Raw genomic sequence first — 27,288 nt, forward strand, 5'->3', positions numbered from 1 at the left:
CCTAGCACTCTTACCTATGGCCAGGCTGTTGTAACCAAATGGTTAAAGTTCTTTTGTTGTGCCGGCTGTGTTGCAGTGACAAAAGGGTTAACAAAATAGTTAGGCTTGAATCTTAACTAGTTACAAGTTTATTAAGCTACAGTTATAAGCGTGTGGTTACAAAAGGTTATTGTTTACTTCTTATATGCTAGCAAAGTACAGGTGTTAACAAGTTACGTTACAATCCAATACAAAGATATCTGTTACCATCTAACACAATGATATCTTGATACTAGTTACAGAGCTCTAATTCTTTAGCTGTGCACAAAAAAAAGTCAGAGACCTAGCATGGGTGTATCTTACCCTCTCTGCGTCTCCTCGATACCAGCGTAGCCAAGCCGGATCGGTCACTCAATTCCGACGGAAAGACGAATACGAGGTTGGGCGTCCCCAGCTGTGGACCTCGGGAGGCAATCACCTGACCCGACCAGCAGGTAGTTGGTCGAATGCACTCAAAGTTAGAGTTCTGCTGGACCCATCTTTTATACCCCCTTTTGGGTTACATATTCTCTTTCTTATCTATGGTGCCACATCATACTGGTCTGTCTTTGTGACTCCAGTTTGTTACAAGGGCATTTCTACTTAGTTTGCACTTGTAAGACAAGAGATAAACAATTTAGGAGTACAGGACATTCTTTTGTGCGGGCGGGGCACGTCCCCTTCTGGGTGATTGTGTGTGCATCATATTGATCAATGCCAGCTGGGGTGATTTCTTGAGGGTTCACCCCCCTCTCTCATGTTGACAGTCTGGCCTGTTAGCCTTCTAGCTGTACTTTCTGCTTCTCAGGGTCACGATAAGCTAGCATATCTGGGCCTCAATGAGGGCATCAAAGACTGTGCTGTCAGCAGCCATTTCCGTGCCCTGTGTGCTCCTCAGTGGGGGGGGGCAACGAGCAAGCTGGCTTGTAAGGGGGAGACTCTGTCTGGCTACATTCCACCCCCTGATGCACCACACTACATCCCAGAACGCAAGGTGGCGGTGATGCCAGCACCTTTTGCCCTCCTTGGGGGAAGTCTAAAAGTGCCCAATGATCCGATCAGTATGTGGGGAATCGCGGAATTGGCTAGGATCACGTGTCAGCTCCATGTATCGGATTTGCATAGAGGAGATAGCTATATTAATTAGTCTCCTGACGATGCACAGTGTTATACAAAACACAACTACTATGATAAGAACAATCAAAATAGTGGTTACAATAGAATGCAGGAATGGAGAGAGAGAAAATCCTAACTGTTGGACTAACCACTCCAGCCATGAGGTTTTTCCAGTCTCAGCTGTAGCATGCAGGACTTGAACTGCATCTTTGATAGCAGAGACATCTTGCTCGATTTGTCCTGAGTGATTAACATAAAAGCAGCAGGACTGATTTATTACAGCACAGACACCTCCTTGTTGGGCTAGAATGGCATCTAGAGCAATTCTATTTTGTAGAGCAAAGCGAGCTACGGATTGGAGTTGGTTATTTAAAAGATTTAAGGCATCTGCAGTATGATTAAGAGCTATTTCTAGTTGGCCTGAGATGTTAACTAAGGCTCGCTCAAGTTCAGCAACTCCCAACCAGGGAAAAAGTGCACGGGTAAATCTGTGGAAGCCTGTGGGTCGCTCAATGAGGGGGTTACGAGTGAACTTTCTTTTGGATCGATGCAAGAAGCTTCCCAGGTTGGTTATGCCGGGAGCGGTGATGTGAGGGTATACAGTTAATCCCCCGGGTACTATGTGCCCAAGTGAGCATCGTCCAGTCCAGTTTGTTGGTAAGTATTTATAAGCTTTTTCCCCACAGATGAAAAACAATCCAGGCTCTTTACTGAGGATGGGAGAAAAGGGTCCCTTATACCATCCTTCGTTTGGATCGAGCCTGGGGGCATGGTATGGGACACAATAGTGATCACTGGTAATAGAACAGTATAGAGTAACCAGTAGGTCTTGCAAAATTTGGTCTGGCTTGAAAAGGTTATCTTTAGCACACTGATTTGATAACAGAGTGTTGGAATTTACAAGGGTGGGGTCATATATGTATCCTGTGTGAGGGAGGATAAAAAGGGATTTGTTATACCAAGCTTGGCTTTCAGGGTATTCATTAAACTTTAGAGGGACAATTGCAGCATCCTTAACACCAAACAAAACTTTGTGACCTAGGGAGGCATTAATGACATTTCCCCAACAGTTTAACTGCAGTCCCTTTTCTTGTTGTGAGTGAACATCCCAGATCCCTAACTTCCTGTTGAATGAGACCAGGTGGGTGCACTGGTGGTCACCCAGGCTTCCCATCTGAGCCTCAGCATTTCCCCTGCTTTCAAAACAAATGGGATACATTGCTTTAGATGACCCCATTACATATTCCAGTGGTTGCCCCCACATAGTACGCTGCCATTGTTTTGGCTCCCCCCCAGAGTTAGTGTGAGGCTTGCCTCCGGACCATTCCGGTCCCCACCGGAAGATGTCGCTCTTATTCCACCAGTCATTTAGGCCAAGGGGCACAAACTCAATTCCAGGTCCAGTGGGGGAGTTGAGTAGTGTGCACATCCAGCAGTCGGTTGCTTTGGCGATGGAGGCGATAGCTTGAACGGCACCCCGGAGTGGGTGGTCGGGTATGGCGATGGCAGCTGGAGCTAGGAGGATGATGATGAGTTGAAGGAGCGCATCCCTTGTCAGTCGGGGCTTTCCTAGATAGCTCATTTTAAAACTGAATACAATAATCAAAGAAGCTATAACAGCAAGCAGTAAATATATACAGAGTTCATAGTGCAGCTTGGCGTCTGGGCCAATCTCGGGAGGCGTCCATTCCACTGAGGAGTTGTTTGGAGCCATGGGGCTGTTTCTGGAACAAATCACAAGGTCAGCCGGTCTTGGATACAATCCAAGCCTCAGTGATAGTTAGTGGTGCCTGGTCAGGGCCAGCAGTAATCCAAACTCCCTTCCCTTTGTATGAGTGCAGTACATGAGTCTGTGTTCCCAGGCTAGGGTGTCTAATTACAACAGTATCTCCAGGATTATATTTGGAGTCCTTGAGCGGTGCAGCTGAAGCTGAGAAATTTCTCCCAGTAGGGAAAAATCCTCTGCTGATTGGACTGCCCGTAGGGGTCTGTCGGTTGTTCAGTCTCTGTACAACCTCATCCAGCCTGTTTCCCCAAGTGCCATCCGTGGGCTTCAGGTGGTTTTTTAACAGCCCATTCCAGCGCTCGACTATGCCGTTGGACTGGGGTCGATAAGGGAGGTGGTAAGTCCACTGAATTCCATGCTTAACAGCCCACTCTTGTACTGCTTTGTTTTTAAAGTGTGAGCCATTGTCAGATTGGATCTCTTGGGGTGTAGGGACTATTGCTATTACACGATTCAGTCCCGTGATGGTGGAAAGTCCTGTTGCCCCCTTGGTGGGGTATGCAAACCCTATTCCTGAGACAACCTCCACTCCAGTTAAAATATATTTCCACCGTTGTCTGGTAGTAGGGAGTGGGCCAATGTAATCAACCTGCCAGGTTGCCCATAGTGTTTTTCCATCTTTTAGTCTGGCAAATCGCTGCCCTTCTGCTACATGTTTTCGGGTTTCTGCACAGATAGTACAGGCTTGCACCAGGTCTCTAGCCTGTCGGTGGGTGATGGGCCACCCCCTGATATGTGCTTGCCGCGTTAACTCCTCACTTCCAGTGTGCCCTAAAGTATCATGCAGCCATAGGTACAAACGTTCCCAATCTACTTGGGCAGCAGAGATCTGGGCTGCTGCATCTGCCAGGTTATTTAGCTGTGCAGCTGGAGTATTACTCTTTTGATGGGCTGACACATGGCCTATGCTTAAGGCATTTTGGGTTGCATGATGGTATATCCATTTCCAGTATTTTAATCCCCATACAGGCTTTCCTCCAATTTCCCAGTTGTTATTTTTCCAGTTAGTTATCCACTGAGTAGCCCCTGCCCATATTGCGTAGGAATCGGTGTATACAACATTGGCTCCTGCCTTACAGGCTAGTACAATAGCAGCTAGTTCAGCTAGTTGGGCTGATCCCTCTATGTCTGCAGTTAGGGGTGCAGCTGATGCATCCGCTGGGACCGCTGCAGCTTTTCCCTTCCATTTCCCTTTTACCAGCTTTGCACTGCCATCTGTAAACCATACTCCCTCAGATTGAGATGGGTTAAACGGAGGAGCATCCTTAATAGGAGATGGTTGTGGGGGTAGATGGTATTCGGTAGGCATTCCCACTTTCCACAGGGACTCCTTAACCATAGTGGGATTCTGCGCAGTGTCTGCCCCACTGACCCTGTGATGTATGTAGAGTGCCCACCTTTGTACAGTCATCTTTTGGGCTACCCCAGGTGGTAACTCTTTTCCCTCCAATATAGGCTTAATGATCGGGAGAGGAGTGTGGAGTGTTACAGATTGGCCTTGGGTTAACTCCTCTGTCTCCCTTAGAGCTGTGAAAGCTGACAGGAGTACCTTTTCGTAAGGGGTATAATTGGTCTGTGACCCTTGCCATGACTTTGAGCCAAATTGAATAGGACGGCGAGGTACAGTTTCACTCTCCTGCCATAGGGCATAGGAGGACCCAGTATTCCCCACGGTGAGGTACAAGTGGAAGGGGGCATTGGGGTGGATTGGACCCAGAGCTTGATAGGTATGAATCTCACCTATTAGCTGTCTGAGGGCCTCCTCATGCACAGGGGTCCATTCCCATGTGGCACTCTTTTTAAGCAGGTTGTAAAGGGGTCGGGCTATGATAGCAAAACCCGGTACATGCTTTCTCCAGAATCCCAAAACCCCTAACATTTGTCTCAGTTGGGCTTTATCTTCTGGGGACGATGCCTGACTTAATTCATTTACAGTTTCATCAGGTATCGACCTTCGTCCTCCCATCCAGATGGTACCCAGGAATTTTACCTCATGAGAGGGACCTTGGCATTTATCAGGTGGTAGATCTAAGCCAAGACCTTCCAGGGCTGCCTTTACCTCAGTTACGGCTTCCTGTACCTCCTCAGAGGTATCCCCTCCTATTAAGATGTCATCAATGTACTGTAGGATCTGGGTGTTAGAAGGCAGGTTTAGGCCGTCTAAAACCTTTGCTAGTGCGGCATGGCAGATGGTGGGTGAGTGCGTATAGCCTTGGGGCATGCGAGTGAATGTATATTGGACCCCTTTCCAGGTAAAAGCGAACTTTTCCTGATCCTGAGGTTGCAAGGGAACCATGAAAAACATATCCTTTATATCCAATACAGCTAACCACTCCTTATTCCAAGTCTGTATGGTGTTTACAATGTCAATAATGTTGGGGACTGCTGCTGTAAGGGGCCCTGTGTTGCTATTAAGCTTTCGGTAATCTATGGTGAGCCTCCATTTTCCATTGGGCTTTTTCACAGGCCGGACAGGTGAGTTATATGGAGAATTGGTACGGATTAGAATACCCCGTTTCTCCAGGTCCTTTACAAGTTCAGAAATCGGGCCTATAGCTTCTGCTGGGACATTGTACTGTTTCACGTTGGTTAAGGTCGAGGGTGGGAGAGCAGGAGCACTACTGAGCAGGTTGATTGTATATCTGGAGGCATCTTCTTCTTCCAGAACAGTGGTATGGGGCTTAAAGCCTGCTCCAAAAGCCCATTTCTCCCCATTTATTATTCCCTCTTTTCCTTTCAGAATGTCCATGCCCAGTATGTTAGCATTACCGAGGATTATCTCGTGCTTTCGGGGCTGTCTGTAAGGTTGAAAAGGGATGTCTAATTTAACTTTGACCAGAGGGTATGTAATAATTGTGCCATTAACTCCTGTGACCAGTACTTGTTTTCGGCCAGTAGGTGGTGGACCGGGAAAGCTTTCTCGCTTAATCATGGATACTTGGGCTCCAGTGTCCACTAGAAAGGATGTTACATGCCTGTCATTTACTAGTACTTGAATCCGGGGGTCATTTGCTGACTCATTCTCCCCTTTTAACTGATTTACTTGGAGGGGAGACTGACCCCCGCCACCTAGTTTCCCTGATCGAGATCGACTGGGGACGGCAGCTCGCGTAGTTGCTGCCGTAGTGGTGTGTAAAGGGTGTCTGGGAGAGGAGGAGCATCAGGAGTTACTGCTGTTTCCTCCTCTCTGGCCTTTCCAAAGGCAGCTAGGAGTTTTAGCTTTTCAGTCGGCAGCCCATGAATTACATCTTTGGGATAGCCTAAGGCCAGGCACTGTTTCCATAGCTTTGCTCGGAGCTCTTTCTCCTCTGGAGTTGTTTCACGTTTGGGCTTGAAGCCCCCCCGTTTCTTGGATTGGGAGCTTTCTTGTCTACCCTTTTGCTCCTCTTTTAACTGTCGCACTTTAGCTTTGTTTAGTGGGGTTTTACTTTCCCCAAACTCTCTGAAATATTGTATTAGGCGACGAAGCAAATCTTGAAAGGTGAGGTCAGTATTACTTTGTACCTCCATTCGGAGGGACAATGCCATTGCCTTATGGGCACTGGCAGCTCCCTTTAACAAAGGTCTCAGATCATTTACTCGGGCCAACTGTTCCCACGGGCTTCTTTCGTCCCTATTTTCACTCTGGTGCAAGTGGCTGAGCAAACTAATGGTGGCTATAGTTTGCAGGGCTTCCTTAGCTTCCTCTGCATTAGCCCATGGTATAACTGTGGGTTCATCTCGGTCTGCTGGATGTATTTCTGCAGCCCACCTAGTGACTAGGGTCCATAGTGTTCTGGGGCTTTCCTGTTCAGGGCAGCTGAGGGATATTTCTGCCCCCAAATTAAGCTGGTCACATTCACGGGCGACAAGGCGTATATGCCCCGCTCCGGAATTCCATAGGCGTACTAGCCATTCTATTATCCCCTCTCCTGGCTTTTTAGAAAAATCTTGCTGGATTTCTTTTAATTCAGAGGGCTTGTACATTCGGGAGGTGATTTTTCGTGACACTGGGGTTTTCTTTCTACCTTTCCCTGATTTCTTGTCCCTTTTCTTGCCCGAGGACCTACCATTTACATCACCTGCATCACTAGATTCTTCTTCCTCCTCCTCTTCTGACTTTTGGTAGGTGATAAGTGGCCGCATCCGGACTGGGGGTACCTCCTCGTCGGAGGAGAGGGAGGACCCATCAGGAGAGGAGTCCCAAATATCCCCGTCCCATTCCTCAGGGTCTAACCACAGAGCGGTCTCTACCTTAGCTTGATTAATGCTCCGTGGCTTGGCTTCTAGCTTCTTCCTTCGCTCCACACCTTCCTTTTCAATCAGGGGCAGCAGCCTTCGTTGAAGGTGCTCTATATCTGTATTTAGTGTACGCACTCGAGTGTCTAAATTCTGGCATTCTTTGTGCAACGTGTCCCTTTCTGCTTGTACTTTAAGGAGCTCAGCTTCTAAGTTCTGGTAGCTCTTACTGGCTGCCTGCCATATGTTAGTTAAAAGCCAGATGTAAGCACCTTTGCCTTTCCCTCTTTTCATTTTACAGGCAGTTCTCCAGTTACAATAGTGTTGCCAAATGTCCTTCGGGTTTCCCCAATCCTTTTCTATCACATCTTTACTCCACTGTGGGTTACCCCATCCTTCCTGAGCTAGATTCTTTTCTATGTCAAGGAAATCTGAGTTGTTTATCATGACTGGTTTCATTTTGTCACTGTGGTACAGCCTATGTCACAATCCTGCCGACTACGCCAATTCTGTTAGCCGGTGGCCAGGTAATGTACGGTGAGGTACCAACTATGCCCTTGTTATCATCCAAGTTTAAAACTACAAGAGCAGAGAGCTCGTCGCTGCAAGCAGCCAAGACAGGCTGACGGACTCCCCTGGGTCCTAAGCAACCCAGTTTTTTACTGTTAGAGCAGGCAGCTCCTAGCACTCTTACCTATGGCCAGGCTGTTGTAACCAAATGGTTAAAGTTCTTTTGTTGTGCCGGCTGTGTTGCAGTGACAAAAGGGTTAACAAAATAGTTAGGCTTGAATCTTAACTAGTTACAAGTTTATTAAGCTACAGTTATAAGCGTGTGGTTACAAAAGGTTATTGTTTACTTCTTATATGCTAGCAAAGTACAGGTGTTAACAAGTTACGTTACAGTCCAATACAAAGATATCTGTTACCATCTAACACAATGATATCTTGATACTAGTTACAGAGCTCTAATTCTTTAGCTGTGCACAAAAAAAAGTCAGAGACCTAGCATGGGTGTATCTTACCCTCTCTGCGTCTCCTCGATACCAGCGTAGCCAAGCCGGATCGGTCACTCAATTCCGACGGAAAGACGAATATGAGGTTGGGCGTCCCCAGCTGTGGACCTCGGGAGGCAATCACCTGACCCGACCAGCAGGTAGTTGGTCGAATGCACTCAAAGTTAGAGTTCTGCTGGACCCATCTTTTATACCCCCTTTTGGGTTACATATTCTCTTTCTTATCTATGGTGCCACATCATACTGGTCTGTCTTTGTGACTCCAGTTTGTTACAAGGGCATTTCTACTTAGTTTGCACTTGTAAGACAAGAGATAAACAATTTAGGAGTACAGGACATTCTTTTGTGCGGGCGGGGCACGTCCCCTTCTGGGTGATTGTGTGTGCATCATATTGATCAATGCCAGCTGGGGTGATTTCTTGAGGGTTCACCCCCCTCTCTCATGTTGACAGTCTGGCCTGTTAGCCTTCTAGCTGTACTTTCTGCTTCTCAGGGTCACGATAAGCTAGCATATCTGGGCCTCAATGAGGGCATCAAAGACTGTGCTGTCAGCAGCCATTTCCGTGCCCTGTGTGCTCCTCAGTGGGGGGGGGCAACGAGCAAGCTGGCTTGTAAGGGGGAGACTCTGTCTGGCTACATCAGGACAGCACAAATGCTTGCCTAGTTTTAAGCATGCGCTTAAAGCATGTGTTTAAGTGCTGACCTGAACTTGTCTGACCTTTAGTTCCTGAATCAGGGCCTATGAAGACAAGTAGCACACCTGGGGGAGGGATGAAGGACAGAGTCAAGTATACACCACTTTCAAATGTATGTGGCCATTTGCAGTTCTTTTTTATGCCCCTAAGTAGGTAAAGAGATAAGAATTCCAAGGGACAAGTTGTTTTCATAAACAAGTCTTAGAAATATGAGCAATAAGGACTGTGGAAGTCCTGGACTCCAATACAGTTTGTCCTAGTTAGGTCCCTGACTCTAACCATTGTCAGTTTGGGTTTTAGCAGATCTAGCAAGAACATTTTTCAGTCACAGGATTCAAGCCTTATTGCTGTTTACTGAGGCCCCACCTACCTTTTGCAGGACTTCCTTTCTGATAGTGGCCAGCAAGATACTGAGCTATCTAATGGAAAGCGGACAAGACTTTCAATCTCTCACTGTTATCAGAGAATGGCCTGTTAAAATACAGACTCTCTAGTACTTGGTTCAATGCTCTGGCTCTGAGATATGCCCCAGAATGTTTTTGGAATATCCTTACGGATTGACAGCTGCCTCTGACTGTGGTGGGAACACAAAGAAGGGGCATGGCAAGTCATTATCAGCACCCTTTTGGAAGCAGCCAAATTATGCTCTGCATGGTTTGACTTTTGTAGGCAGTAAGGACAAATGTGTCATCCCCAGGCTTATTGTGAGGAAGAAATAAAAGGAATCACTGAAAGGTGAGCTTGTGAAGTTTCTCTCTTAGGCCAGTGGTGTCCAAAACAAAATTTAGCAACCGCCATATGCCTTCCCTTATGCCCCCCTGCAGCTGGGCATCACACCTCAGTCAGGCACACTTGCCCCAGCCAGGCACCCTCCCCGCAACATGACATGCACACCCCTCCCTCCTCAGGCAAACTGCCTATGTCTCACTGGAGCTATGCTGTGCAAGTTGCCCTGCGTCCCTGGCCCAAGCCGCTGTAAGCTACCCCAGTCCCACTGCCGCAAGCCGCACCCTGCTGAGCCCCGTGTCAAACCCTGCTGCCCCAAACTGCATGAGCTGCCCTCAGCCCAGCTGCCCCAAGCTGACCCCACCACCCCAAGCCGCAGGAGGAGCCGCCTCCACCAGCACATGCTTGTCCCACCAAGTGGTGGGGTGTATGTGTGGTGGGGCAAAGGCCGCTCCACATGTGCGACTCTAGTGAGCCGCTTTGCCACACCACGCTGTCCAGTTCGCCACGTGTGGCGAATGGACAGTGTATTGGACACCGCGGTTTTAGGCTATGTCTAGACTGTGGTTGCTATTTCAGGACACAAATGTATCCCAAAATAGCAACCCCCTCATCTAAACACTGTGCTTGAAAGAGCAGGGAGTGCAGTATTTCGTTCCTGCTACCTTTCATCGTGAGAGGGGTAGTGGGAAGTTCGAAACAGGCACTTATTTCAAAACAGCACCAACCTTGAAATAATTAACGGCAGAATAACTTCTGCAATTTGCAGTGTGAAAATTGTGTATGTTATTTCACATTACAGCTACAGTGTAGCTGTAGCCTTAGTTGTAGTGGCATCTATCTCAAACACCAATTAGCTCACCCTCATTAACATTACTGTAGGGTCTAACCCTGCATTCCACACCTAAATTCCCTTTGGGGTCACTAGGAGCTGTGGGATCATCCCCTTCAAAAAAATGGGTGCTTATCGGTAACTGCCTCTATAAAATCCTCCAGATCCACTGACCATACAACAATGAACAGTTTCCACAGGTCTGTGGAAACTGACTCACCAACTTCCTGCTGTAGAAGAAACAAGGAAGAGAAGATGGCAATGGTTGGACACACCCTCAGAAAAACCAACCACCCGCATTGCAAGGCAAGCTTTAAGTTGGAACCCACAAGGAAGAAGGACAAGAAGGCACCCAAGAAACACCTGGGGTGGAGACCTGAAGGCAGACACTAAAAAGATGGGATGCACCTGGTCAGAACTGGAAAAGATCGCCCAGGACAGGGGACACTGGCAAATGGTTGTCAATGGCCTAGGCTCCCAGATGTAGGAGTGGAAAAGGCTTACTACTACTACTACTCAGTCTCCACTTCCTGTGCCATGAAACAAAGACACTATTTAGCGTTAATGGAGGTAGCGGCTAAAAGTTACTTTTGTTTCTTTGAGATCCAGGGAGTTTAATAGCTTGAAACATAATGTACTACCACGGCACTTCAGGAAAACATTCCTGGGTATGCTATAATCTGTATTACCATTCAGGTGAAGCAAAACTGAGCTGCATGACTTCCAGTGCTTACAGCTGTGAAGTCAGCACACAACAGTAAAAACTCTGTCTCCTGTCCCCCAGAATGAATGAGCTCATTAAGTGGGAGTTAGCTGTCTACTTTAGAGAATTCTTGTCATGAAAATTCCAACAGCATCACGTATCAGTTACTTGGAACAAATGGTGCTGTTTGCACAGGGCAATGAATTGGCCGAAGACCTGCTATATTGCTGACATTGATAAAGATGAGATTTGGGTTCCTCCCATCATTAGCTTATTCACTGTGGCCTCCCTCCTACCCAATATGTTTTGTGTGTCATTGCTTCCCCCCAGAATGGTGCTAGTTTCCCTCTAGATGCTCAGACTGGGCACCTTTAGCTACCCAAGATGTCCCAGAATATGCTGAAGCTCCTGAACTGCTGATTTAAAGGAACCCCTACAATAGTGCAAAGTAAGCTGGGGTGCATCTTGTACATAAATAGGTCTACTGCCCCAAAACAAGTAGAGACACACCCTTTTGGAGTGGGGAACTGGCTGATCTAAAACTACACAGCTGGTGATAAGTGATTTGGGACTGCAGTTTTGATGAATGACCAAAAGGATGCATAGGAAAAACAATCTATTGTGGTATGTTGAATCACAGTCATTCTTACATAGTAGGAATGTATCACTGAAGAAAACTACTACAAGCCACAAGCACAAGCAGGCTTCCTCACAGCTTGCCTTCCAGCTTTGTCTCTCTTGTTCACCGGGGAACACTACTTAGCAAATAGAGACATCCAGCAGCAAAATGATTTACTGCCAATAAGCACATTAAATAACATTTAATCTCAATGGACAGTTCTGCTATCACAAGCTTTTCAGTATATACTAAAAATACTATATGGAAACCCCGAGTGATATTTTAACTGAATTGTTGCAAAATGTAATATTAGAATGGTACATTTTTGTTCTCACATACCCTGATGATGGAGATAAAAAACACCACCTAGATCTTCTTTCCAAGATCTCATTCTGTGGCGTATGTAGCTGTCTGTGTTATGCCTGGTTCTGGTTATGCTTTTGGATATGCATGATGGTTCATAAATGCAACTCTTGTTGGGTTGATTGATTGTACAGCCGAGAAGAGCATTTTTTCCATCTGTTTCTCACAAATATGTTTTCTATTACAAGCTTTTCACAATTGGCATTGATGGCACTGAATTTTTGTCAGCAAGACTCAAGTTACCCATTATGCTGAATTATCTGTATGCAGCTAGCTCTGTTCATTTCTGTGCTTTACTGGGTACAAACCATTTACTATTTGGCTTTGGCAGCTATTAAAAAAGAATCTTAAGAACTCAATGAAACAACTACAAAATGTAACTTCATAGGGAGCCAAGTTCTATTGTCAATTACACTGGGGTAAATCCTGTAAGGGTGCCGTGGAGTTACACTAATGCTAGTGACAGCGAAATCTGGCCCAAGATGTTTAAAACTGCAAAACTCTTCCTTCCAAGTCTGCCCTAGGTAGGGCTTTCCTATTACTACTATGACTAGAAAATAGAAAAGAAAAGCTGTGTTTGTGTCTTGTGAACTAAGGGCCAGATCCTCAGCTGGTGTAAACTGGCATGACTCCCTTGAAGTCAGTGGAGCTATGCCAGTTCATGGCAACTGAGGATTTGGCCCACAGTGGCACAGTTGCTACATCAGTGCAAAAGTGGCTTAGGCAAGAAAAAAATTAGAGTCAGTTAATAAGTCCTGACTAGTAAACATGGAAATACACATCTCATAGAGCTGGAAGGGACCTTGAGAGGTCATTGAGCCCAGTCCCCTGTTCTTGGCAGGACCAAGCACCCTACCTGACAGATTTTTTTTTAAACCTATTGGCCCCAGATAAAGGGACTGAGCTCAGAACCTGGAATTTTAACAGGCCAACACTCAAACCACTGAGCTATCCCTCCCTGAGCAGCTATAACTGCTGTAAAATATTAGAAAGAAAAAGGATATGATCCAGAATTGAGACAAAATTGGTTTTAAAATCCTTTTTATAGTTCTTAAAGATATCCCGTGTATTTTAGTAGCATTTTGCCTCGCTCCAACTGATATTAAGTGGCAAGAAAAATAAAATTTCTTTACAGGTGACATCTATGGCACTAAACCAATTTGTTTAGCTAATAATGGGGGGGAAAACAACTTAATGATTTGACACCATTAAGCTGCGCACCTACGGAGCACTGAGTTCCTCTTCCTGTTATCCTCATCCTCCTTCCCTTCCTTTTGTTATATATCTGTGGATGAGAATCATTAAGCGTATGGAAAAACTCTCAGATGACTGAAAATGTTGAGACATTTTACTTTAACAAGAAGATGCATGAGAGAACGAGAATAGCATACAAAACCATGACTGAATCTGGAGAGGGTAGATTGGGCCCTGAACAATTTAAAATTAGCACTTTAATTAGGCCAAAAAGTCGATTGAAGATCTGCAATTCCAGCTACAACTGTGGGAATTGACGTATCATAGATTGATTTTTTCTGGCCATCCCCACAGTGGGAGGCTGATTGGAGAAACTCTCCCTTTCTGCTCACTGCTGGAATTAACTAGCCTTTTAATACTCCTTGCATGGATGAGGCAATAATCAGCATTTAAACATATTTATAGATTTCAGAGAAGGAAAGTCAGGAAGATGTCCTGCTGTGATATGGTGATGCAAAACCACCATCACCTATTCACACATCAAAGGGGTCACAGTCAGAGCACACCTTAATGTTGTCTCCACACTGCAGCATTCTGTCCTTTGTACAGCAACAGCAAAAGGGTTTGGATGGATGCCCCAGCAATATACTTGTCCTTGGCTGGGCTACTCCAGAGAATCTGAAATAGAGAAATCCTGCAGTCTTACTCAAACAAAACAAGTATGAGCTAGGAAGCCTTTGTTCAGGTGATCTAGGTCTATGTCCATACTAGACATAGAAGTTGACCACCAATATGCAATTTTAGCTATGCCAACTGCATAGCTAAAAATTGATTTATCCACAGTCAACTTCTGTCTATATGGTGGAAGTTCAATGGAGCGTTTCTCCTATTGACCTTCCTTATTCCTTGCCTCTCGTGAGGAGTGCAGGGGTTGATGTCGACTCCTGGGAGCATCATTTCCTGTATGTGCAAAATGAAACCCTGGAAAATCGACCCTCAGCAGGTCAATCTTCCACTGTAGCGTGGCCCTAGCTTACGAGTGGCTTTGTGTATTCTGAATGCAGCCTCTGTCGAGCAAAATACTGCCCTCCCACCTGATAATATTTCAGCTTGAAGACACTGGAGGAAGAATTTTCTGCTAAGAAAGTCACAAGAAAGGTTTCCCTCTCTTCCACCTGATGAGTGGTGGAGAGGTAGCATGGCAGATGGAGAGGAGGAGGGAACAGCAGAAAGCCAGGAAGAAGCAAACCAACTAAAGCCTGGAAATAGCGATGGACCTGAGTTACAAAGTGTGGAAATGAGCTTGAAAATCAGGATGCCCACAGAGAGGGGCTTGTTTGAGTTTATCATAGGGAGGAAGAACAGCCACCAAGTTAAGCTCTTGATCCAAGCTCCCTCAGAGTATGATGTGCTCAGATCTGAGCCTTTGGTTGAGGTCTATTTCTAACCAGGCAAATTAATAGTGAAGTGACAGACTAACCTGGCTACCCCTCTGAGATTATTTCTAACTGTAACCATCAGTCTGGAGAGAAGAGTACTGTACATTTTATACTTTTTCAGATCTATCTTTGGATAATAATGTGTTTTAAGGACTTGATTTAATGAGTTACTGAGCATCATTGGCCCACCTCATGCAGTGCTTGTCACTAAAATCTTTACTTCAGTTGGACTTCAGGCATTTCAATGCCTCACAGGATCAGGCCCTAAACACAGATGTCTTATGGCCACCTCAGTCAGTGTTCCAACATATTATCCCTTCTCCCACAGGTTACTGCCTGTGTTCCTGTCGGATGGACACGTGAGATGTCCAGAAACTCTTGGCCAAAGTGTGGGAGACTCCCAGGTTTACAAGGTTGGATTTGAATCTATTATTTCAATGTATTAGCATTGTTTTTATAATCAAGTATTGTCATTATGAAAACTCAATAAAGAAGCTAGACAGGTGGACTCTTTCTGAGGCTCACAGTGTTTGAGTGCCATCTGGAATGCTGTTCTATAAGCAACCCCTGAATCCAGGCAGACCCCTCTTTCTAACTAAAGGGTAAAACCTGAGGGCTGAAGCATGAGCCCACCTACCCACAATGACTGATTCTTATTACACCAAAAATCATCATCTTGCTGTTACCCTCTGTTGCCTCCATTTGGTGCTTCTCTTCATGTACTTAGACTGTAAGCTGTTTGGGCACAGGGATCATCTCTTTGCTGTGGTTGCATGCAGAACTTTGCAGAACAGATCCGTGCTCCCTGATGGAAACCGCTACCAAAGACACAAAACAGTAAATTACAACATCGAGCTAAAACAAGGAGATATTTGCCAATGTTTCTTTAAACTCAGCAAACATACAAGTTTAAGGAAAAGAGTCCCATTAAGCCACTCATAATGTACTGAGTCTCAAAAGTTTTCAAGTGGTTTTCAAGGACTTTAAAGAGGGTTACAAGGAGGAGACAGAAAAATTGTTTTCCTTGGCCTCTGAGGATAGGACAAGGAGCGATGGGCTTCAACTGCAGCAACGGAGGTTTAGGTTGGACATTAGGAAAAACTTCCTAACTGTCAGGGTGGTTAAACACTGGAATAAATTATCTAGGGAAGTTGTAGAATCTCCATCACTGGAGATTTTTAAGAGCAAGTTAGATAGACATGTATTGGGGATGGTCTAGATGGTGCTTGGACCTGCTGAGAGGGCAGGAGACTGGACTCGGTGACCTCTGGAGGTCCTTCGAGTTCTTTTGTTCTATGATTCTATGATTTTAAGTGTAGCCATTTTAGTCTGTAACTTCACAAACCACAAGCAGTCCTGTGGCATTTGAGAGACTAACAAATTTTATCCATGAAAGCTCATGACCTAATAAATTTGGTAATCTCTAAAGTGCCACAGGACTGCTTGTTATAATTTATTGATTTAGGCCTGGACTATCAGATCTGAGTGCCTGAAGTTATGCAGCCTAACCCATACATCCCTAATGTTCTGAGTATCTCCAAAAACAAGGCCTCTTAGGTGTGTAAATATGAATTCAAATGCATAACATTTGGCACCTAAATGTGAAGCAGGGGCATTAATTTATTATTATTATTGTTATTATTATTATTATTATTATTATTATTATTATGCTTCTTTTTAATTGATCAAAGGCACCTCATTATAAAAGCATCCAGGCATACTTGGCTAAACATTTTGTCACTTTAGTGATATTTTCAAAATGATTGGGGGACCAATGTTCAGGAGCTGCTGAGCAGTCAACTGCTGAAAATCAGATTCCTTTCAGGCATCGAATTTAGCAGCTTAAAATGGATGACCCATAATCACTAGTCACTTTTGAAAATCTTGATGTTTAAATTGAGGCAAATTAATCTGTGACCAAAGCTTGGCTTCTTGACTTATTTAAGAGAGAAGCAACTTAACTTCTGTTGTGTTTGAAAATAATATAAAGGAAAGGAAGGGATCATTCAAGAAAGGGTAACAACTTTATGAATCTTATTGACAGAGCATTCTTTTTTGTCACATCTGAAGCTGCCAAATATGAAGTAACCATTAACTGTTTTCTATAGAAGCCGCGTCGGTGACTTGGAAAGCACAGGATAAGGAAATATTTTCTCCGTGACATACTGTAGGCTAGCCACATTCAACGTTCTTGCTAAGCAGATGGGATTGATAAGTGATGTCGGCATTCTGTGACTCTTTCTGGAACATTGTTGTCAAAGATGAATTGGAAACAGTCACAGAGAGACAAACACCAATATGCCAGAATAATTGTAATGATGCTGAAGAGAATCCTGCACAACTTGATTGGAAGTCTGAGTCCTTTAGAATAGAGATACTAATTCAGTTTGAGAAGCCTGCTGGGAATAATCAATTTTATGTCTAGCTCCTACTGGCTTTTCCAATTCCAACATGGATAATGCATATAAAAATAAAAAGAGTATTTGTATACCTTCTATACACAGTTCTATGCAACAAAATATTGTTACCAAAATAACCCAGGGTTGTTACCACCAAACCAGGATGCAATCCAGAAACGTTAGATACTTTGTATACGCATCAAAATGGTTGTCTATATTCAGATGCAAATATTTCAATTGTCCTCTTTGATGGAGTTTGGCCCCACAATGGGTTCTGTTCTTGGATTTAACAAGGATGAGTGTTACGCCATATTCTCAAATAGCTCCATTCTATATATTTTCTTTTTTCAATTTAAAATGCTCCTGTAGGATTGTGTTTTGAAGCCTACATTCCTGCTATGCCAAGACTTTTGGTGTAAATGTTCCCATTAGCTCTCCTTTCAATATCCCTGAACCCAAGCATTTCAAAATGGTAGTTAAGAGGTACCCCAGGAAAGCTCTTGCAAGATTTCCCCAAAAATGTGCAAAGACTCAGGTGAGGGAACATGTCCCCCCTCTCCTTTCACACCAAGGCTTTAACAAGTCCAGTTGGTTAGCAGCAGTATTCCATCTAATCTTTTCCACCCATGAGTGGATTTTCCCCATCCACATGCAGAATAACATATATCTAGAGAGAGATACACAGCTCACAGAGCTGGAAGGGACCTTAGGAGACTGATGTGTGCAGCCCCCTGCCTCAGGACCAAGCACTATCTCTTTAAAAAAAGATAGAATCTATTTGCTCTAGATGGCTCCCTCAAGGAGTGAGCTCACAACCCTGGATTTAAGGAGGCTGCTGCTGCTCAAACCACCAAGATATCCCTCTGCTAATGCATTTTTGTGTCTGACTGTACACCAGCAAGAGAAACAAAAACCTAGCTGTGACTGCTCTGCTAACCAGCTGAGCAACATCTGAAACTCTCCTAAGTGGCCACACAAGCGCACAACTTACAGGGAACACTAGCCAGCAGGCGAGGTGTAAATAAGCTCAAACTCAATAAATATGGCAACCTATAAAGTGGTTTACTAATTCTTTCACTGTAGAGGACATACTCTTTCTTACTAAACCAAGCTGGGTTTGATGACCTCTCCAGGTCCCTTCTAGTTCTAGTATTTTGCGGTTCTATTCCATGCTGCAGCTAGTTGCAATTTGGAAAAAGGTTTTGATGGTGAAATTATTCCAGGTGACATAGGTAGATTTAGGTGTAGCTTCACCACAACAACTTTTTCACAACTACGCTAATTCTGCACTGCTTGCGTGTATAAATTGTGATATATAGGAGAGGAGTTTAACAATCAGGAGCCAGACCCTCAGTCAGTGTAAGTAGCAGCGGCTCCACTGAAGTCGATGGCCCTGCACATATTTACATCTAGGCCTGTATGTCTTCCCCAGCATTTTGTACAGAAAGCATAATAGACAAACATGTAGGGAGAAAAAAGGTCCTAATGCTTCATCTTTCCTCTTCTCCCTTCCTGAATCCTGACACAACTACAGCATTGGAACACCAGAGGGCTACGTCTACACCAGCCCCCTCCTTTTGGAAGGGGCATGGCAATGAGCGAGTTGGGAGGATGCTAAGGAGGTGCGTCCATGAATATACAGCACCTCATTAGCATAATGGCAGCTGCACACAATTCAAAAGTGCCGCTTTCGAATTGTGCGCCACCTGTGTAGACGGGAGCCTTTCAGAAGTTGGTTTTAGGAAGAAGGGGCTTTCGAAGTCCAGGGAGTCCTTTCAAAAGGCCCCCATCTACACAGGCGGCGTGCGATTCGAAAGCAGCACTTTTCAATTATGCACGGCTGCCATTATGCTAATGAGGCACTGCATATTCATGGCAGTGCCTCATTAGCATCTTCCCAACTCACTCTTTACCATGCCCCTTTTGAAAGGAGGGGGCTGGTGTAGACACAGCCTGGGAGTTTTCAGGGTAAACTTGGTGGAGATTGGCACTAGCTACTGTATTCAGCAATGTCTCCCTCCACACTAGAAAAGTTTACGCTGGAATTTCCCATGGCTGTTCCCATTGTCATGAGCCATTTTAAATGGCTGCATTTACTAGTTCCTTGCCTGCCATTATATTTGAGAAGGAAAAGGGGTAAGAATGGTACAAGAGAAGTGGAGGTCTACGGATCATGCTACTAGGACTAAGGGGACTCAGAGCACTAGTGGGTCTTCTATGGCAGTCCGTAGTAAATAATGAACTGTTTCTGGGTCAAGCCCCATGCCTCCAGTGAGGGAGAATCTGTGCCTCTTTCTGAATAACTCTTAATTCTAACACCTCCCAACCTATTCTAGTGCTTAGCTATGTAAATTACTCCTAATAGCTAACCTAAATCTCCTTTGCTGTCAAGTAAACCTTTTATTTGTTGTCCTCCTTCACTGAACACACAAACAGTAATCACTAGCCTCTCTGCAAGAGCTTTAACCCATCTGAAGACTTATCAGGATAGTACCAATCTTCTTTTCTATGGAATACGCATGTCCAGATTTTCTTAGCATTGTTCACAAGTCAGGTTTTGTAAAGCTTTTATTACTTTTATTGCTCTAGTCTGGGCTTTCTCCGGTCTGTCATCATTCTTAAAGCCTGACTCCCAAAACTGGACGCAGTGCTTCAGCTGAGGACTCACCAGCGCTGAGGGAGCACAACAATTACCTCCTATACCTACCTTTGTCATTCCTACTATTGCACCCCAGAATATTAGCCTGTTTTTTTCTTTTTTGCAAATGCTATCATAGAGTTGGCCCACATTCAATTTTCAGCCGTTCTATTGCCGAGCCAATTGTTCACCATTTTGTAGTTATGCATTTGATTTTTTTCCATCCTAAGTGTAGCTTACACTTCATTGAATTTCAACTCGTTGATTTCAGACCAGTTAGCTCCTTTATCAAGAAATAATTGTTCCCTTTGAAGCTCAAGTGTTGTGCCAAGTGCCGGACAGGGAGGAGGCTGTCTTGAGAACAACATGAAACACTTGACAACCTTCTGCTGGCCCAGGTAATGAGAACCAATCTCTTCAGAGACACATCCCAGAAAGGGCTTGTCTGCACTGCTAGAAAAGCTCCGTTTTTACCTCAGGGTAAGTGAAGACGAGGCATTTTTGTTTTAGTGAGGTGAACTCACCAAGGATATTTCTAGTCCTCCACCTGGAGTTGATCTTGGCAAGCGTACCTCATAAAACTAAAATGCTTTGTCTTCTCTGTGTTTTTATCTCATGATAGCTCACACATGTTAGCTATGATTAGGTTCAGGAGCATTATCTCATACATAATTGGAGATAGTTTATACGGAAAAGAAACAAAACCACAAGAAAAATCATCAAAAACCAAAATGGAACAGAAAAGTTGTACGCCTAATATAACACCAGCCACTTTGCTTTAATGTTGCCAAATGTTTGTATAATGTATGGTACAGTTTGGGCACTGTTACAAAATAAGGGTAAGACCCTTCAAGCACAGTTAGTGATGTACAATTCTTGGTCATTAGAGTTTCTAAAACACTGAGGCTTTCATTTAAATAGCTGACCAACATAACATTAATCTACATATTCAGACCTCTAAACGAGCCAAAAAAGCATAAATGAATTGAATTAGTAAATGATAATAAAGTAATACAACAAATTAGCATCAAATATACATATTATGTACAATGACAGTTAGCTTCTTTTTAACATATGTTTGATGGAAGCTTGGAAAACAAATTACTGGTGGGTTTATAGAAGACTGAAGTTCCCTAATTAAGTGTGCTGTGTTGCAGTCTCTTGTTCAGAATCTTAAACAGAGGATAACCTTATATAGTTCCTCAGGGTTCAGCTATAGCATCTGGAAAGTCCTTTGCAGAATTAAGCAAGCTCAGGAATGCCAGGACATTTGCACACACAGATCATTAGAAAGTAATCCTCAAATGTATTTTATATCTTGCAAGACAAAGCTTCACCTGTGCTGGAAAAAGAACTATCCACCTGCATTACATTACTGGTGAGCAGAATGCTGCTGTCACGTTCATTTCTACAGAATTGATGCAGCTCCTTCTTCTTCTCTTTAAAAGAGAAAGGAAGAAAAGAAGGAAAGACAAAGAAATTGGTAAGTCCATGATGACCCTTGCCTGCTCTACCACAAAGTTCTCTCTCACAGAGTTAAAAGAAACAGTAAACATTTCCTTCCACCAGAGCAAGGCACATTGTTGTAAACATTGTGTCAAGCAAATAAAAATTCAGAACCCAACAAACTTTATTACAGACAAAAGAACACTTTAATAAGATTAAAAAGGCTGAAGTGTTTTTGCATGCTAAGAAAACAGGCTAGATTTTGTTAGAGTTAAGCAGCTGAACAATTCCCATGTTCTCTGCCAGAAAGCCATAGGAATAGCTACTCACTGTTACTATATCATTACTCGGGTTATAATCAAGTATCTCTAAACAATGTAGTAAGCTGCTTTTTAGTGCACTTCCTCAAGACATTGGCATATTTAGTGTATCTGCAGTGGGACAGCTCTGAGTGTAGCTAGAAAAATCTCAGACCCATTTTATTTGAGCTAGGACAATCCTTAAAAGCAATAAGATATTCTTAAAAACAAACTGGTAATGTCTGTAAATTAAAATGCTAGCAGAGTTATGCTTAGCTCAGGGAAAATGTCACGATCCTGGGATAGGGCAACAATGCAGTGTGCTGTGGATGAAGAATAGGTTTGTCCGAAGAGAACCATGGCGTGACCCTTTTTGTCTTCGTGCTGTTTCTTTCACTTCAGCCCCTGGCTACACAGCAGCAGTGACTGTGGGAGCCATGCTCCTGTTGCAGGAGTCTGTTCCCTGCATAGCCAGCCCTGCTCACCTTAGTCTTGTGTGTGAAGAAGAAGGCTGGAAAATCACCCAGTGGCTTGCCACTGACCCTCACTAGTGAGGCTGAATATGCAAATTCGATGCCCTCAGCTCTGGCTTAAACAAAGACTGTGAATGGCTGGCTAAATACAGAAGCAGCTTCTCCTCCCTTGGTGTTCACACTTCCAGATCAACTGCTGATAGTAAGCCTCACCCTTGCTGACTGAGCTAACCTTGTTATCCCCACCCTTGCTCTGGCTTATTTATACCTTGGCTCTGCAGATTTCCAAAACCAGCATCTGAAGAAGTGAGTCTGCTATTTCGAAGTTGAAATCAACGTAAGGCAGCAAGACGTCGAAGTCGCTATCCCCAACAGGAGTTGGGAATAGCGCCCTACTTTGACGTTGAACATCGAAGTAGGGCACATGTAGACGATCCGCGTGCCGCAACATCGAAATAGCGGGGTCCGCCATGGCGGCCATCAGCTGAGGGGTTGAGAGACGTTCTCTCCAGCCCCTGAGCTCTATGGTTGCCGTGTGCAGCAGCCCCTTAAAGCTCCCCGCCCCCTGAGTTCCTGTGCAGGAAGCTGAGAGCGCGTGCAGGCAGCAGCACTGCCACATGCTCAGCCTGCACGACCGCAGTAGTCGCAGCCCAACACCCTGCGGTGATGGCAGCCAGCCAGCCCCCCAAGCACCCCCAGGGCACCCCCCCCCAAGGGGACCCAGGGCTCCCAGGCTGGTAGCCAGTTGGGGAAGAGGCAGTGGGGCCCCTCCTGGATGGAGGCCGAGATCCGGGACCTGCTGGGGCTCTGGGGCGAGGGGGAGGTGCTACAGGTAATGGGGAGCAAGAGGCGGAACGCGGATGCATTCGCTCGGCTGGCCGAGGGCCTGGCTGCCCGAGGTCACCCTGCCCACACTCCTGACCACGTCAGGTCAAGGAGCTGCGGCAGGGTTACGCCCGGGCCCAGGATGCAGCCAGCCAATCTGGTGCCGCCCCCGCCACTTGCCCCTTTCACAGGGAGCTCAGGGCCATCCTGGGCCCCTGGTTCACCTCCTCCCCCCCGGCCACTCTTGACACCTCAGCCGACGAGCCCCAGCAGGCCCCGGAGATGGAGTCCACCCCGGAGGCAAGCCCTGCACCCCAGGGGCCCCCCCAGGAGCCCACCCCTGGGACGCCGGAGGAGGAGGAGGGGGACTCCTCCAGCGATGGGGGGCTCTGCATTGCCCTCCCATCCCACAGCTCCAGCAGGGCATCCGTCCAATGGGTGTCCCCCGACCGTGGGAGTGGACCGTCAGGTATGTACCCCCCCGGTGCACACCCCCGGGGTTAAGGGGCAGGGACAACAGACATGACCAGGGCCCTCCACATGCCCAGATGACCATGGCCCCAAGGACAGCAGTGGCATGTCCCTCAGAAGAGTGCATCAGCCCCTGCCCCCCAACAGGACAGTGCCATGCCCCATCCCTGGGGATGGCGGGAGCGGAACCTAGGGTCCCCCGGTGGGGGGAGACACCTATCATCATCATCAGCATCTCCGGGGGACGGGGATGGGGAACCAGCAGCAGAGGGGTTGGGGGACAAGGGCCACGGGTCAGGGCCCACACTAACGGCTGTCTCCACTCTTCTTCCTCCCTCTGTTCTGCAGCTGTACCATCGGAGGGCCCGGAGAGCGCAGGCGAGGTGTCCGTGGTCCCAGACAGCCCACCGGGGCCATCCCAGCAGGCCAGCCCCTCGGCGGAGCACTGACCAGCCCCAGGACGAGCCTGACAGCGGCAGAGCCATATGCGGGCATCCACAGACCCCCAGCTGCTCGCCACCCTCCGGCGTCAGCTGGAGGTGTCGGAGCGGCACCTGCGGGTGGAGGAGCAGTGGCTAGAGCTCCAGGAGCGAGCGCTGGCCTGGCGCCAGCAGGCTTGGGGGGCCTTCATGAGCACCTTCGATCGCATTGTGCAACACCTGGCCCCTCCTGACGCGCCGCCCGCCACGCCACCCACCGCTCCACCTGCCGTCCCTCCACCGTCTGCCACCCTGGGGCCTGCCGCCGAGGGGGACCATGGGCCTGCGGACACCGGCCAGCCGTATTTGCCGGTTCTTCTGGCCCCCACCCAGACTCGACCAGGGCTCTGGCTGAGACAAGGGTCATGCCCCCCAACACCGGGCGCTGGACATTAGGGTGCGGGGCCGAGGACATGCCCCCCCTTTGTACATATTCCCCCACTTGTAAATGGTTTTTGTTGGACCCCTGTTTTAGTAGCTGCCCCCCCATGTAAATAGTTCTCCCCTTTTCTTCTGTGTTAATAATAAGAGGTTGCACTGTTTTGTTTGAAACAACATTTCCATTTATTTCAAAGAACAGTGTGGGGGTGTGTGCTCTCGGGTGCTCTGTGGTGTGGGCGTGGGGGCAGGGAGTGTTGTGGAGGATGGGGGGGTGCAGTGGGTGGCTCGCCCGCAGCTGGCCCTGCCAGCGTTCACCCCGCAGCCTGGTCAAAATGGGCCCGCAGGGCCTCCCGGACCCGGATCCCCTCAGGGTCGACCTGGCGACTGGGGTCAGTGGGTGGCTGCACGTCGGCCCTGCCAGCCTCCACAGCCCAGCCCTGGAAGAAGGCCTCTCCCTTGCTCTCCACCAGGTTGTGGAGTGCGCTGCACGCGCCCACAACCTGGGGGATGTTGGTGAGGCCTGCATCCAGGTGGGTGAGGAGACACCTCCAGTGCCCTTTGAGGCGGCCGAAAATGCGCTCGACCACCTAGCGCGCATGGTTCAAGCGCATGTTGAACTGCTTCTGGCTGGCTGTGACATGGCCCGTGTAGGGGTGCATGAGCCAGGGCCGGAGGGGGTACACCGCGTTTGCGACGATGCAGAGGGGCATGGTGGTGTCCCCCACAGGGATCTCCCGCTGGGGGATGTAGGTCCCTGCCTCCAGCCAGCGGCACAAGCCCGAATTTCTGAACACCCAGGCGTCATGGGTGCTGCCAGGCCAGCCAACATAAATGTCCAGGAAGCGGCCCCGGCTGTCCACCAAGGCCTGGAGGACCATGGAATGGTAGCCCTTCCTATTGAGGAAGCGTCCTCTGCTGTGCTCGGGGGCACGGATAGGGATATGGGTCCCATCCAGAGCCCCAAAGCAATTTGGGAAGCCCAGGCTGGCAAACCCCGCAATGGCAGCATCCGGGTCCCCAAGCCGCACGAGCCTGTGGAGGAGCAGAGCATTGATTGCGTGGACGACCTGCAGGGGAAGGACATGAGAGATCACCGGTGAGGGGTGTGCAGGGTGTGTCTGGCCTTCCACCCCCGGGCTCCCGCCCCCCCCCCGGGTCCTCTTACCTCCATGAGGACAGCCCCAACGGTGGCCTTGCCCACGCCGAACTGCTGCCCTACGGATCGGTAGCTGTCTGGAGTGGCCAGCTTCCAGAGAGCGATGCCGACCCGTTTCTCAACGGTGAGGGCACGTCGCATGGAGGTGTCCTGGTGCCGTAAGGCAGGGGTGAGCCACTGGCAGAGCTCCAGGAATGTCTGCCAGCTCATCCGGAAATTCTGGAGCCAGCGGTCATTGTCCCACTCGCCGAGCACCAGCCACTCCCACCAGTCCGTGCTCATGGGGTATCTCCACAGCCGGCGGCGTGTGCGGCGGGGGTGGGGGGCGGAGCTGGGAGGGCAGCAAGGTCTGGGGCAGCTCCTCTTCCACAAATAAAAGATGGTCAGCTGCCTCCTGCATGGCACTAAGCAGAGCAAGCACTGCTCCTCCAGGGGCGGGTGTGTGGACCTCTGGCTGCTGCTGCTGCTGCTGCTGAGGGTCCATGCTGCTTCCACAGGGTGTGCGTGCTTGTGGCTCTGCAGACCGTATGCTGTGCAGGCTGAGTGTGTCTGGGAGGGGCCTTTTAAGGGAGCGGCTAGCTGTTGCCCTGGAAGTGCTAGTCCACCCTGTGACCCTGTCTGCAGCTGTTCCTGGCACCCTTATTTCGATGTGGGCCGCTCTGGTGTGTAGACGCTCCCCTGCAGTGCCTACTTCGATGTAGTGCTGCCCAACATCGACGTTAAACATCGACGGCACCAGCCCCGGAGGACGTGTAGATGCTATTCATCGAAATAGCTTATTTCGATTTCGCTACATCAAAATAAGCTATTTTGATGTAGTATCCCCGTGTAGACGTAGCTAGTGTGTGACTGCAAAAAGCAAAAGTATGCCACAGGATGGGGAATAGAGGACAAAGAACATGGATTGCAGAATGTGATTGTGCAGTTACTCAGCTTTAGGCATGTGAACCTCTTGAATGTAGAGGTACAGTTACCATGTGAAGAGCAGAACATTTTTTCATGGCATCTCTCTGGATTCCAAATATTAAAGAACACATATTAAAGGATTACTGGGGCAAGGGGAACTACAAAGTCATGATTGTTACAGCCACTCTATTATTACAATAATAAGAAAGGTCCAGTCATTAGGGTGCTCACCTGGGATGAGAATTCAGTTCTCTGCCCCATCATAGAGTTCTTGTGGGTCTGGACAAGTCACTTGAAGGCTCAGGTCTTCAAAAATTACTCAGGCTCCTCACATCTACTGAAAGAGCTAAGGGCAAGTCTACACCAGGGAAATAAGTTGATTTCAGATAGGCAATGCTGACTCTGGCAATTGCGTAGCTAGAGTTGACGTATTGGAAATTGACTTACTTGATTATCATAAGGAAGGTCGATGGCAGCGTTTCTCCCATCAACTTCCCTTACTCCACACAATAGTCAACTGCTGACCCTAGAGAAATCAATTCTGTGCATCTTTACTGGATGTGCAAAATCGGCTCCAGAAGATTGACGCTGACCGGGTCAATCTTCCTGGAAGTATAGACCTGCCCTTAGACACCTTGGGCCTTAGTCTCTTTGGCTAAGTCTAAACAGCAGCATTGTTAGGTTTTCTGGAATAGCTTACTTCAAAATAGTGCATCTACACACAAAAGAGGTATCAAAATAGTGCTCAGCTCTTTTGAAATAACACTGCTGTGTGGACATAGCCCCAGGCCCCCTATTTCGAAACAGGAGGCCCCTATTTTGAAATAGCCCCTAGTCCCTAGGGGCCACGTCTACATGGGCCCCTCCCTTTTGGAAGAGGCATGTTAATGAGGCACTTCAGAAAAGGTTAATGAGGCGCTTACATGCATATTCAGTACCTCATTAGCACAATGGTGGCCAGTTGCCCTTCAAAAGTGCTGCTTTCGAAATGCAGACTGGCTGTACTGATGTGGGCGCTTGGAAATAAGAGCCATACTTCGAAATTCCCTTATTCCCAAAACAATTGAGAATAAGGGAATTTTGAAGTGTGGGG

General features: G+C 47.0%; 1 protein-coding gene and 1 long non-coding RNA gene across 5 annotated transcripts; one reads left to right on the forward strand and one right to left on the reverse strand.

The window, feature by feature from the left end:
• Positions 1-1,054: 1,054 nt before the first annotated feature.
• Positions 1,055-8,967, reverse strand: LOC142004826 (endogenous retroviral envelope protein HEMO-like). The gene is made up of 2 exons (XM_074982544.1): positions 8,161-8,967; positions 1,055-2,858 (listed from the first exon to the last, which is right to left on the reverse strand). Exon 2 carries the CDS (start codon positions 2,846-2,848, stop codon positions 1,055-1,057), a length of 1,794 nt encoding a protein of 597 aa, XP_074838645.1. The 5' UTR covers positions 2,849-2,858; positions 8,161-8,967.
• On the forward strand, positions 2,752-27,146 carry LOC142004936 (uncharacterized). 4 transcript variants are annotated; one of them, XR_012643045.1, is made up of 4 exons: positions 2,848-3,257; positions 15,051-15,135; positions 20,031-20,157; positions 21,085-27,146. It is a non-coding gene; the product is annotated as an uncharacterized LOC142004936 (long non-coding RNA). The 4 variants fall into 4 exon arrangements; XR_012643059.1 differs by lacking the exon at positions 20,031-20,157 and having other exon boundaries at positions 21,085-23,271; positions 23,622-27,146; XR_012643052.1 differs by lacking the exon at positions 20,031-20,157 and having other exon boundaries at positions 21,085-21,242; positions 21,907-27,146.
• Positions 27,147-27,288: the final 142 nt, after the last annotated feature.

Source organism: Carettochelys insculpta, chromosome 1 (genome assembly GCF_033958435.1).
Source record: "Carettochelys insculpta isolate YL-2023 chromosome 1, ASM3395843v1, whole genome shotgun sequence".
Taxonomy (NCBI): domain Eukaryota; kingdom Metazoa; phylum Chordata; order Testudines; family Carettochelyidae; genus Carettochelys; species Carettochelys insculpta.